Genomic DNA, 14,069 nt, shown 5'->3' with positions numbered 1-14,069 from the left:
TGAGATTAGGTAAAGATTAATATGTCATTGTCAAAGAATAATAAGCTATAATTATTTTGTTGGTAGTCAGTAAATTTGGCACTTTTTACCAGTACTAAAATTGTGTATTAATGAACATGAACGGCGTTCTCTTATTGACTGCAAAGATATGCTAATTATAGAGCTAGGTTAATTTTGACCACAAATTTGAAAAGTATGACCCAAATTTACTAGGATTACATACTTGGTTTATCAAAATTGGATAAAATTAGGACTGCATTCCGGGACCAGGACTGCACATTCTTGAAACCTATTAGAGCTAGGTTAATTTTGATCACAAATTTGAAAAGTATGACTCAAATTTAGTAGGATTACATACTTGATTTATCAAAATTGGATAAAATTTAGATGTGATAGAGCAAAATTAAAATTTTTGGATTCTGATGACGTCATAAAGTTCAAAAATTTGATTTTCTGATAACACAGGCAAATTTGATCCGATCTCATTGGAATTTTTTTTGAAACGCACTAAATTTGGGTCATTCTTTTCAGCCGTGATGTCAATTTTTCGCTAGCTATTACTTATGTGCTTAATTCCGGAACCAGGGCTGCACATTCTAGAAACCTATTAAAGCTAGGTTAATTTTGATCACAAATTTGAAAAGTATGACTCAAATTTAGTAGGATTACATACTTGATTTATCAAAATTGGATAAAATTTAGATGTGATAGAGCAAAATTAAAATTTTTGGATTCTGATGACGTCATAAAGTTCAAAAATTTGATTTTCTGATAACACAGGCAAATTTGATCCGATCTCATTGGAATTTTTTTTGAAACCCACTAAATTTGGGTCATTCTTTTCAGCTGTGATGTCAATTTTTCACTAGCTATTACTTATGTGCTTAATTCCGGAACCAGGGCTGCACATTCTTGAAACCTATTAGAGCTAGGTTAATTTTGATTTCAAATTTGATAAGTATGACTCAAATTTAGTAGGATTACATGCTTGATTTATCAAAATTGGATAAAATTTAGATGTGATAGAGCAAAATTAAATTTTTTGGATTCTGATGACGCCATAAAGTTAAAAAATTCGATTTTTTTGATAATACAGGTAAATTTGATCCGATCTTATTCGAATTTTTTTGAAACCCATTAACTTTGGGTCATTTTTTTTTAGCTTTGGTGTCAATTTTCCGCTAGCTATCATTTATGAGCTTAATTGCGGGACCAGAACTCCCAATTCTTGAAACCTATTAAAGCTAGTTTAATTTTGATCACATATTTGAAAAGTATGACCCAAATTTGGTAGGATTACACATACTTGGTTTATCAAAATTGCCAATATGGTACTTTTTGATACCTTTTAATGGACGGCGTATATATTAATAATAATTACAATTTTAATCCAATTTTGTTTGTATTACTCTGTATTATTTACTGTATTTATTATCAACAAAATTTCGATTTTGAAGGTTAATTAGTTTCTTACGCAAAATACCCTAGTATCATTTAGGAGAGTAATGAGTTTCTTGTTTTGTAATCAATATTTTGTGAGTAATCAATATTTTGATTTGATACTCTTATCATTTGAATAAATTTAAAAAGTTTCAACTAAATGTACTGACTCTTTAAGGTAAAATGATACGATTATGGCGACTCTCTCCCATTTTGCATTTACTCTTACGTTAAATACTATCAGTATAAGAATTTTCATCAAAATCGTTAAAGCAGATCCCGATATATATAAGGTGCAACCTAAATACATGCCACCGGCGATATGTACCCTCGTTACGGCCCTGATGATGTCTATGTACGCCTTTAAAAAGTCCGAGTAACCAAAATGGATATTTTCGTTGATATCTAAAAATCTAAAGTTTTTTATTAAAATACATCCATATTCTTTGATTCAAATAAGAAAGTAGAAAGTGTCAACTTTACCAACATCCATTACAGAAAATGTTATTTTCGAAGCTAATAATTTAAAAAATATTAATAAAGCACTGTTAATGATTATTATAATTATTTTATAAAAAAGCACAAAAAATTTTCCATTGCGGTAAAACCCGTGTTGGGATTCGACTAAAAAAACAACAAAACTTAGGTAATCTATAATTATAAAATTATATATATTTCATTCAAGTATATATACCAAGTGTTTCAAAAAACACATTTCACTGGATTTGCGTGGATAAATTGGGTTGCCCGATTATTTAAATAAATAAATGACTTCAAAAGTAGGCATATTTAACATTGGTCTTATGGAAAAACGGTAGATATGTTTTCATAAATTTCTCCAAAACTAGTCGGTGGAAATTAAAAAAAAACTATTTAATATCGAAAATTGAAAATTTTGTTTAATTATTTCGCTTTCGATATTTCCAAAACCAAGACAGACATCGAAAAATTTGATTCTACATTCATCCAAGAAGTTCCTTCAAACCACCCCAAAAATTAGTCTTCGATCCAGTTGCACTGCCTCATGGAATATGCATAATCCTCTTCATGTAGTCGGATAATAAAAACATATTTTCATGCATTTCCATATAATTTCTATTTTACGTTTTTCGCATCAATAAAATTCAAAAAAAAAACAGATCCGGTTATGTGGTGCATATTGTGTTAATAATAAATAAATGTAATTTTATTGAATTTTATTGTATGTCAAGGTCATTGTGATGAAAAACCATTGATGTTTATACCAAACGCTTCGATCGCTTAACAAGCTCTCGATTTCAATCAACGAGCCTTATTTATATCCTGATTCGTCCCTCATTTTCAAGGTTATTATGCCTAGGTTTAACGACAATTATATTTACTGCACCGCTTCTAAAAATGTACCGCTTAGGAAAACACATGCTATAAGACAAATAATTTATGCTAATCAACTTTGGGGGTGGATTCTGTTAGAATTTGGGAAAATTAGACGAAAATAAAAAGTATAATTTTTCGATATATACCATGGTTTTTGAAATATCCATGCCTAAAGATTTATAGAAAATCACTTATAGAAGAAATAACACACAAATGCCGTTCATTTTATAACTTTAAATGTATTTTACGGAAAAACGAGTGCCGCTTGTTATAATTTTCTTTAAAGTTAAATCTTTGTCATGCTTTTAACTAATGAATATTAATTTTTCAAATTAAAATAAGCCTTTTTACATAATAAAGTATACCTTTAAAAACATTTCAATACCATAATAATAGAATTTGTATGTTAAAAACGAAAACTTTAAAAGCTCAAATCTCCAAATTTAACATCGTAAGGGGTACTAAAAAATTTACCTGCTTATAAACGGCATTAATGAGAATATACACGATTCAAAAATGATTCAAAGAAAACGTAATTTTTTGGACACGTCCTTAAACGAAAATTCATAAATCTATAAATTTTCCGAAAGCTGAAAGTTTTTGTGAATATTTGTTTTATTTTTTTAGTTTACCTTGAGTTTAGTTCACTTGAGCGCTTTTTTTGTCAATTTTTGTATCAGATGGGGTAAATATGCACACTTGAAAGTATGAAATTTATTAGCTTAAAAACAATTAAGTGTCGCTCACTTCTGACAATGAATTTTTATATTTAACAAAAGTTTGGCATAAATAGTTAGATATTTTGTCTAACCAAATATTTCATATTTCATATTTCATACAGCATATTCAATTTCAATATATTATTCAATTCAAGTTTGATATCGAAGTTTAAATATAAACATCTATGATATAATATGATTATTTTTACACCATTTATTTCAGGAAGATAAATAATAAAATATAAATGTTATATAATAATAATTTTAAAAATAAAATTTTTTTAATAATCATTTTTGGACAATTTGATATGATCTTATAAAATGATAATTAAAAAAATCTAAAAAAAAAATTATTATTTAATATTAATTTGTGTTAAAACGCTTTAATTAAAATAATTTTAATTTAACAAGGCTTTAATTTTATTTAATTATTGTTATATTTGTATTATAAAAAACAGAGGCGGATTTTGTATGACAATTTTCTACGTAAATTTGCTACTTGAAAGTATAAATTTTTGTGACTGTTTACGTCTAACATTCGGTTTTCGTCAGGTAAATATAGAGAACGAGCAAATTATTTCAAGTCTTATATTTATCACCAACTATCAAGTAAGCAATCGCCAGGCGGTTAGGATTTTTACTTAAAAAATCAAGTCAACTCCTTGACTAACGTGTCGAATTTTATTTTCAGTAAATTTACAATCAAAACACTTATTTAAAGTAGTAAAAACACGAATATTGAATTTAAAATAATTTATTCTTTATCGATTGTAGAATCAATTACCTTCTTATCTATATACACGAATTATTTAAAAATTTTCTTAACAAAAAAAAACTCTACCAATTATGTCACAAGAGCTTTCATTCTCATATAGCATCATTTTTGCTTCGAAAAATATTTGGATTGACCAAAAATTTTATATGTAAAAATTCGTTCCAACATTTTCAAAGACACCTCTATCCGCAAAAATATTTTAAATAAATATATAATTATTTTTTTAACTTCCCAGAGGAAGAATTGAGCCGATTTTGAAAATCTCCAGTTTTACATATTTCCGCGATTTCAAGGACTTAATATTCGAATTAAACCTTTTCAATGTGATGTCTGGGCTTATTCGACGCATAAGCCGTATTTAAGAACTGAAAGAGTTTCAGCAGAATTAGTTGAGCCGTTTTTTAATGTCAATAAAAAAACTGAATAAACAGAATCTGAAAAGTGGATAAAACACATCATTTATCTATGGAGATAATGATCGTTCCAGCATAAGCTTGCAGTACATGTTCGAAGAATAATCTATGAAGGCTAACAAGACCTTTTTTTTAATGTTTTATCCCCCTCTGGGAAGTCAGTCGTGTGGAATACAGGGGTCGGACTAACACGACTTCTGTACCATACCGACTACGTACTACCAATTTATTTTCTTTGGAATCGTAAATTTTTGCCCTAATTTAGACTCTCACGAGAAAACAAACTTATTTACGAAAAAGATCCACGCCTATTTTCAGGTAAATTAATGGTAAAATAGGTCTAATTTTAAAATAAAATGAAATTTTCGCGGTTTATCTCCTAAATTTTTACTTGTACCTACAATTCATACTTTTCCCATTGTCCATAAAGCAACTTGCCCCCCCCCTTCTTTGTCATCGGTTAGCGACGCCCTTGATGTAATTATTGATGACCTATAAATGATGGTAGAAAATTTTTACTATTTACATTTTTTCTGTTAATATTAATAAAACGAAAATGTATCGATAACTCCACGATTTACATAAACTCGAACTATCGTCATTATTTTTATTTCATTCGAGAATTATCCGCCACTGTTTATCAAAAATAAATTTTTTTTTATAATAAAAAAACCTTGGGAAGATCATTGTTGTAGTTCTATAGTACTAGGCAAAATAATTGAATTGTTAAAATTCAAAAAAAAAATTGTTATCATGTTTTTAGTATGAATAATATAATTTAATAATGATTAATTTTAATTGTCATACATTTTGATTTAAACAATTTACTTTAACTTGTTAAAAAAAAAAAAATTATTAATGAACTTTATATTTGACATAATTTTTTATTTATTTTGTGTTAAAAAAAATTATCCGATATGACTATTCATTTATTTTAGTGTTTATTTTTATTTAATGGTTCCGTAAAAAAAAAAAAAATAAATAATATTAAAATAATTAAATATAATTTTATTCATTAACGATTTTTTGTGCATTTTTATGTTTAAGGAAAACCTTCACTTATGATATATAAAAGTGATAATAGTAGATGCATGTCAATTTTTAATATGTAAAATTGTAACTTAACATTAAAATAATTATAAAATAATATTTAAAAAAACACTGAAAATTATTATAAGGATACTTCCTTATTTTGCATTTTTATACCTTGTACCTTGTATACAGGTGAGTCATTTTAATCTAAACACCTTAATATCTAGTTTTGTAGTTAACTAATCAAAAAATAACTTAAACAAATGTTGCAGAGTTTATTGGGAGACATCATGATCTGACATCAGATTAGATCTAGTTCTTCGGGGTTCTTTAGTTTAGATTAATATGACCCAGCCTGTATATGAAATATATATCAAGGTATACTAAGCATAGTCCCAAGTTTGTAACGCTTAAAAATATTGATACTACGAACAAAATTTTAGTATAGGTAATCATAAAATCACCTAAGTAGTCCATTTCCGTTTGTCCGCCCGTCTGCCCGTCTGTGAACACGATAACTCTAAAACAGAAAGTAATATTAAACCTGAAATTTGTATAGCGTGCTCAGGAAATAAAAAGTTTAACTAAAAAAAACACATTTGCACTCATTTTTCTCATGTACAGAACCCTTAATAAGTTTGTCAAATATTCATTATTGCATTCTTGTTATAATAAGACATTGATTTTGAATAACCTTGAAAAAAAAATAAATGGTTCCATCCAGGATCGAACTGGAGACCTTCTGCGTGTAAAGCAGACGTGATAACCGCTACACTATGGAACCGTTGATACGAATATTAAAGTTTAGGTATTATTAAAAATAGCCCCAATTAAAATAAATTATTAATAATTAGAGTAATTATAAATTAATGATTTTAATAAATTTTTTTTATTTGATTACAGGATAAATTGTTGAGTAAATTAGAAGAAAATGAACCAGAATTAGCAACAACACAAGAGGAAGAAGTAAGTAATTAATTTTATCAATAATTTACCTACAACAGAGTGTGACCGTAAAAAGATGTTAATCTACGCCTTAATTCATATTATTATGAATAAATTTTTTTAATTATTTTTAATAATTTATTATCTTTCCGTATATGTTCTCAACTGGTATTCATCTGATAAATTAAAAAAATACCCAACTCAAAAATTTGTTCAACGCAAAATAAGTAAATTTGAACTAGACCACTTTTCTTAAAGATTAGTGGAAAGTCTCTTGTGTCTTAATATAGCAGAGGTCGAGAGGTTTTATAAATTGAGATATCCCAAATTAAATCTTCGAAAAATATATAGGATGATAACGTTAAAATAATGAAAACTTTTCAATACACTGTTATTCGGTAAATAACAGTATGAGCTATGGATCCTTTATGATTTAAAGCTTATGGTACGGACTCTCAAGCATATATCAACTTAAAAAGCACCCTGTACATGGTATGAGTGTAAAGGGCGCAATAATTATTTTTACCGAAGCGGCTAAGTAGCTAAATCGGTCCTTGATTATTAGCAGAACTAAACTAATTGATTTCTAAATTGTTTCAGTGTGTAATATGTATAAATGCCAAAGCTACAATGCAAACCGCACCATGTGGCCATCAAGTTGTATGCCGTAAATGTTTTGTTAAAACCATACAAATGGCTGTCACACAACGTTTACTACCATTACGTTGTGTTGTGTGTCGTGCAAAAATATTACGTTTAAAACAAACATCAAATACATTATCATTACCGTCAACATCATCTGGTGGACCTGGTGCAACGACATCCGGTTCATCAACATCAGCAAATCATCATCATCATCATCACCATCATCATCATCATTATCATAGAGAACATGCATCATCGTCACGGCATCATCATCACAATCAATTGTTATCACCTGGTGATAATACATCATCATCAATGGTTTCATCATCGTCAAATACAAGTTGTTCATCATCAAATACAAATGGTCGTTTACCAGCATCCGCTAGTGCATACAGTGTTGGTTCGTCATCATGCAGCTCGTCTTCCAATAATAATAATTCTACGTCAATGCCGAATAGTGATAGTTTATATTCAGTAAGTATTCCTACATCCGCCTTCGAAACCCATTTCCACGAATTGTAATGAATTTTGTAATGATTATTAAAAGGTTCTAAAAATTCTGAAATAATACAATAAGACTCACTTGAAACTTCTAAGTTCAAAATATGGCTGATGCAAGATCAAACCCAAGACTAAGACTGATATTATTTCCGTAAGACCAACCAAGACACGATTCTGCACAACCAAGACATAGTTTTACAAGACCAAGATAAAGACTAAAACTAATAATACAAGACCGATACCAAGATTCAATCGTCAAAATCAAGACCAAGACAACTATGAAATCTTTACCGCTTACTAGATAATATTATTTAATTTTTTTTTAGGTAAGTAGCGGTACAAGTAGCATCATATCAGGTACCTCATCATTATCAAATGGATCATTTGGTGGTATTGGTCTTGGTTTTGGTGGTGGTGGGGGTAATTTATGTAATAAAGATAATAATATTGATAATAAAACATCCAAAATTAATGGATGTTCAAATAATAATAAATCATCAATCTGTTGTACAACTGGCCATTGTTTTGGTGGCGCATATCCTAGACAACCTACGGGTGTATTACGTAAATCTCAACAACATGCTATGAAGGTATGTTATCCTCACTAAATGTATCCCCCGCTCGGAAACGGCAGTATAACCTTATGTAAAAACATTTTGGACGTATTAGCATTGAATAGGTTTTTGATAAACTCACTGCCGTTTAAATTTATGGTTTAGAAAAACATTTTCAATTGTAATTTACATGAAAAATTAATTTAAAAAAAATTTTTTTTAATCTTTCTTAGTAATTATTAAACTTTTGTAAAAAATAGAATAAAAAACATGATAAATCTCAATTGTTTTATGTTTAGTTACGCTTGCAAGAATACTGGCATGGCTCAGATGGTACATCCCATAGTACTACATATGGACATTGCGGTCGATTACCGCCCATCAGGGAATTACCATCATGTCCTGGTTCAACAATTGTTGGTCCTCAAACAGCATCAACACGAATACGGTATTTATATTCTTATTTAAAATTATGTCATATTTTTAAAGTCGGATTCTATCAACTTCGGTTAAGCACAAAAACATTTTCAACATTTCACGGTGGAAATGCTTTATGTCGTCAGTAGACGGCGAGTAACGTACAATTGTCAGACGAATATTTTGTGTTCAGAGTGCTTTCAGTTTATATATCGGTGTAATCGAAAGAAAGCGTTGTAAATAATCGAAGGTGATAAGTTGACTCTATATGATACGTAAATATTTTTGGTGAAACGACTTATACTTAAATTTTACTAAATCCGTGTACAGCATTCATTCATTAAAGAAGGCAACACAACAAATTTTGACTAAAAAATATAACTGAAATCGTAAGTAATTTTGTTTGTATAAAACGTAAAATGCAAGCAAAAATACAAAAGTATCACTGATCACTTATAACAAGTACTGGATCACAGATAGTGTCCTTATGTTAACACAAACAAAATTCCCCTTTTATTGTCCAATTAGAATCTTCCACTGTACACACCACTAATATCCTCAGTGTTTAGTTGTGTGTGTTTTGTCGAATGTTGAATGCAAAGCTTTAAATGACAGTGTTCTTTGCTGGTTTTCATTTTGGAGTTATATTCCTGCAAAATGATAGATGCACATGCGCGGTATAATAGTACATGTAAACATTCTGCACATGTTTGTCTGCCATTTTTCAATCATCTACAAAGCAAAAAACACTGACTATTATTTTAATTAACATCGAAAAATGAATTAATAAAACAGGTATATTTCCCAGAAAAATGCCTTCCTTTTAAAAGCGTGGTATACGCATGCACCCTTCAAAGTGAAAAAGGAAGCATCTGGCGAATATAGTAAATCCAATAAAGTCGTTTATGCATGTCCAATTTCCTATAATCGAGTCTCCAAAACATTCACTTTTGTATTTTTATTTTCTAGTTGTGCTCAAAAAATTGTAACACAATTGGAATCAAATTATGGCAGCAATGGTACAACTACGGCAACAAATTCATCCTCAATATCATCCTCATCGTCTTCGAATTATAAAACAAATTTTAAAAAAGATAAAAAATCAATAATGAAATCATTAACAGAATTAACACCAACATTAAATAAAGATTCAGGAACAGTACCCTATAAACAATTACAATCAGAGACATCTAGTGGTGGTACGGCAGGTTCAACGTCTACATCAGTGTCGTCATCATCAACAGTGGTCAACTTAACAAAATCTAAACAAAAACAATTGAATGATAATAAACATGAGAAAAACGATAATCGTAAAAATGAATTAGCTGAAAAGAAACGTGAAGAGAAAGCAAAACAAAAAGCTGAAAAAGAAGCGAAACGGGAAGCAAAGAAAGAAGCAAAAAAAGAGGAGGAGTTGGCAAAAAAAGAGGCGAAAGAAGAAAAGAAAAAAGCGAAAAAAGAGGCAAAAGCAGCAGCGGCAGCGGCTGCAGCTGCTGCTTCAGCTGTAGCAACTACTGTTGTTATTGTTACATCAGCTTCATCATCGTCGATTGATAAAAAGAATTAAAATGGAGAACATGTAGACTAGATAAAATGGATACATTCGAATACTAAAGCTACCTAATAGCATTCGTCATGGATGCTAAAAACAATCTTTCCATTATCTTAAACGGTGTTTTTGCGATTGTGTTGATAATTAAGCTCCAACACAATTAAGTCAAAAGTATTAAAGAGCAAACCAACAAAATCTACTCTTAATACACCCAAGAACTAACTCTGAACGTACCAAGAATTCAGCGTATCTGAATGCATCCAATGTCTACATCACGGTTATGAATTGTTATTAGTAACTTAATTGTTGAGTAATTCAATAACTACGATATTGTAACTGCCGTTAGTGTCAAAAATATTTAAAACTATTTATGAACACTATTTTACTTTATTTTTATTTTTTCATTTATCTAGTCTTCATGACTTTAAGTTTATCATACGCCCCGTCAAATCTTCTACGAACGCACCCTTTGTGTTCCCAAATATTGACATAAAAAATGATTTTCTAGATTATTTTCCGATACATTTTATATGTCAATGTTCGTTTCAACCTATAAAGTCAATACCAAATTTTATTTTGATTTATAGACTCACCAAAGAAATTCAATTTGTGCTTCTGTCGTGTACTTTAATAAAGAAATGAAGAAAGTCAACCATAAGTGGTACAAATTTACCGCAAATAAAATTTGAGAACAGTTCATGAGAACAAGCAACTTGAATTCTTACTCATCTACATAAAAACTTTAACCTTTACCAATAAAATAATAATAATAATAATAATAGGCCTAACATATCTGTTAATTTCTAATTAACCCATCCCACCCGGAATTCTCATCTCAGTATCCAAAATACGTATTAAGAAAATCAACTCCAAAAAAAATCATTTGGTTGTTTCATTTTTAAAAATCAGTTACATAAAATATCAATTAATGAATAATTAATAAAATAATAAAATTAGTTACTAGATTTATAGTAAAAAAACGTGATATATAATTATTAAAATATTATAGGTTATGTCTAAAAAATAATCTATAGATTTTTTTAGATCAAATACAAGATGATTTTGTGTAGTATAAGAAGGCTGTAAACCAATACATTGATTGTATGTAAAAATTTAATGTAATTAACTACTTACTTCCAAATAATTTTGTAATTTTTAACAAAAATTTAATATTGTAATCGATTCATTGATATGCTTTATTAATTTTGGATAGTCACTCCAAAGTTTAGATGTCTATAATGTATAAAGCCATAGATAATATATACTTTATTATGTATATGGATTCATGGTTCTCTATTAAGATTGGTGGTTGCAAGCAGTTGTGGTTGACACTCCCACAATATAACAAAACAGAACTATGTTCGATATGTGTCATAAAATTTTCGAATTTTCGTCAACTTTATATCAAAGTTCGAGCAATGGGCTGTATCTTACATTGCGTATACTTTGGCTATTTATGTTATAGACTTATATGCTCAAAAGTGTATGGTTAAAAACCGTCCATTCGTCTTAATTCAAAACGTTGGTTAATTTTTAACCGTCCGATTTTATGTTCAAAATTTCAAAATATAAAATTTATAAAAATGTCAATGTATAGATTACAATATTAGTTGCATTCTTAACTAAAATCAAAAAGAATAAATTTATCTTTCTGGTGGAAAAATATGCGTATTAATCTGCGTAAAAACTGGCATAAGTTCAGTATAATTAAACATAAAAAATAAAAATCTAGTAAAATATAAAAATGATTAATTTTTGTATTTTGATTTAAGTAAAGAACTCAACTATTGAAATTACTAAATGGTTCTTATCCTAACTATTTATCCTGTAGATAAATTTAACTCAACTATTTAAATAAAAAAAAAAAAAACTGTTTCTTATGTAAAATAGTCAATTTTAAAAATTTAGTGTTCATACTTCAATTCTTATTAGAAGTTTCTCAAATTTTTCAAAAACATTTTTCACACAATTTCAAACAAATGTCACAGTGTATCATAACCTATATTCAATTTTTAAAATCAATTTCATCTCAAAATGCCTTCCAAAATGTATTTATTTAATAAAAATGCTTCCTTTAGTTTTTTTTTTTGTAATTACTTGTTTTGTATGTCTTTATATTTTTGACTTACAATTTTGAGACGAAATTCTTCAATAAATAATTTTTTAAATCATTCTTATTCAATTTCTAACCCAACTTCTTATTCGTAGTATATTTAAACTTCTAACTAACTATGCGAATTAATTTAAGTTTTATGTTCGTATGATAAAAATGATAAATAATATTTAAAGAATAAAAAACAAATTAAATTTGGCAATAATCTTTTTTATACATCATAAGATAACTTAAATAATGATCTTACTTAAGTAGATGTAAGAATTTATTACTAACAAAGATAATGCTTTTTATTCGAGTGTTGAGTAGGTTTTATTTTTTTTTAAATACCGGCATTTATTTAATATACTCCTATGTTGCAAATTTAATAGAGAACACAGATATGCAATGGATTATATATTCTATGGTTTTTTGCCTCTTCAAAAGATATAACAGTGCCATCTTTAGTTGCGAATAAAAAAATGAAAATTGAAGCATAACCTAAACTGCTATTAATTAATTATCTTAAGTCTATGATCAAATTAAATTTAACAGACCATTTTCCTTTCTCTCATTTCGATATCTATAGTAGAAATTTAAAACAATTAGACTCCATTTTTTTTAGACAATACTAAGTATTCGTGGTATGACGGTAAACCAGGGTACTTAATTTATTGACGATATATTTGAATTCGAGAAATACTCTAAATTATAAAAGGCTGGACTTCTTAGGATAACTATATTAAAATAGCCTGAGATTTATCGGTGGCCATACAATAGGGTGCTACAATTTAAAATCTCACTTTTTTACCGTCGCAATGAAATTCTAGCGGGACAATTACTTAATAATCGACATGCGTTTTGTAACTGAACTGATTGAAATTATGATTAACGATTGAAAAATCTATAATTCAATCATAAATTCATATAGTTCAGTGGACAGTTGTGTTATTAATCTCGTGTCGCTCGCCACCTTGTGCGTGAATCCTCCATTAAAGAGAAAAAAGTTACAAGAGTATACAAAGTACGAGCAAAACTCAATAAAATTACGCTATTCCATGAGTAAAAAAGAAGAATTGACTGAGCTCCGATTTCTAATCACGGTCGTAAACATAACTTTGAAAATGGTAAAGGAGGGATGGTTTTGTAGGGAGAATTATTTTTATTTATTATCTACATTCCTCGATAGTAGAGCTATCATTAACGTACTAAACTTCACTTCAATAAATAATCCATCGTTTCTATGACCTTTCTATAGAGAATGTTACTTTATTTAATAACATCCTCTTTTGGTGTTTCTAAATCTGTGGGTATCTTATTTTGTAACATAGACAGATTAATTATGTTTAATACATGAGAAGTTTCACAACCATTGCTAGGATTTAAAATTAAGCTTAAGTTAATTTTTTACCGTTGTAAATATTTTGTACTTATCTTTACCACATTTCGATCGAAGTGGCTCACTTAGTTAAGACGTAACAGCATCCGAACGAGGTATATTGAGTTGCTTTTGCGACTCCCGCCGAAAAAACAACATAATTTTAATAGTTGCGATAGGCAGATGCAGTGCAATAGTCTACCTTGGATGATATATGCATCAACAAGCTGCACTTAGACTTTCGAAATAA

The 14,069-nt window shown here is 28.7% G+C and overlaps 1 protein-coding gene and 1 non-coding gene across 2 annotated transcripts in view; one reads left to right on the top strand and one right to left on the bottom strand.

The window, feature by feature from the left end:
• The window catches only part of LOC123300785 (myotubularin-related protein DDB_G0290005-like), a 29,572-nt gene extending 18,786 nt beyond the window's left edge, over window positions 1-10,786 (top strand). The window contains exons 2-6 of the mRNA XM_044883433.1: window positions 6,639-6,701; window positions 7,281-7,799; window positions 8,153-8,416; window positions 8,680-8,828; window positions 9,767-10,786. Of these exons, the coding sequence (XP_044739368.1) occupies window positions 6,639-6,701; window positions 7,281-7,799; window positions 8,153-8,416; window positions 8,680-8,828; window positions 9,767-10,364 (1,593 nt within the window). The 3' untranslated portion in view covers window positions 10,365-10,786. The remainder of the gene's footprint in view (window positions 1-6,638; window positions 6,702-7,280; window positions 7,800-8,152; window positions 8,417-8,679; window positions 8,829-9,766) is intronic.
• Trnav-uac lies at window positions 6,447-6,519 on the bottom strand. Its single transcript has one exon. It is a non-coding gene; the product is annotated as a tRNA-Val (tRNA).
• Window positions 10,787-14,069: the final 3,283 nt, after the last annotated feature.

Source organism: Chrysoperla carnea, chromosome 5, assembly GCF_905475395.1.
Source record: "Chrysoperla carnea chromosome 5, inChrCarn1.1, whole genome shotgun sequence".
Taxonomy (NCBI): domain Eukaryota; kingdom Metazoa; phylum Arthropoda; class Insecta; order Neuroptera; family Chrysopidae; genus Chrysoperla; species Chrysoperla carnea.
The sequence above is the reverse complement of the archived record's forward strand: the minus strand, read 5'-3'. Positions and strand labels throughout refer to the sequence as shown.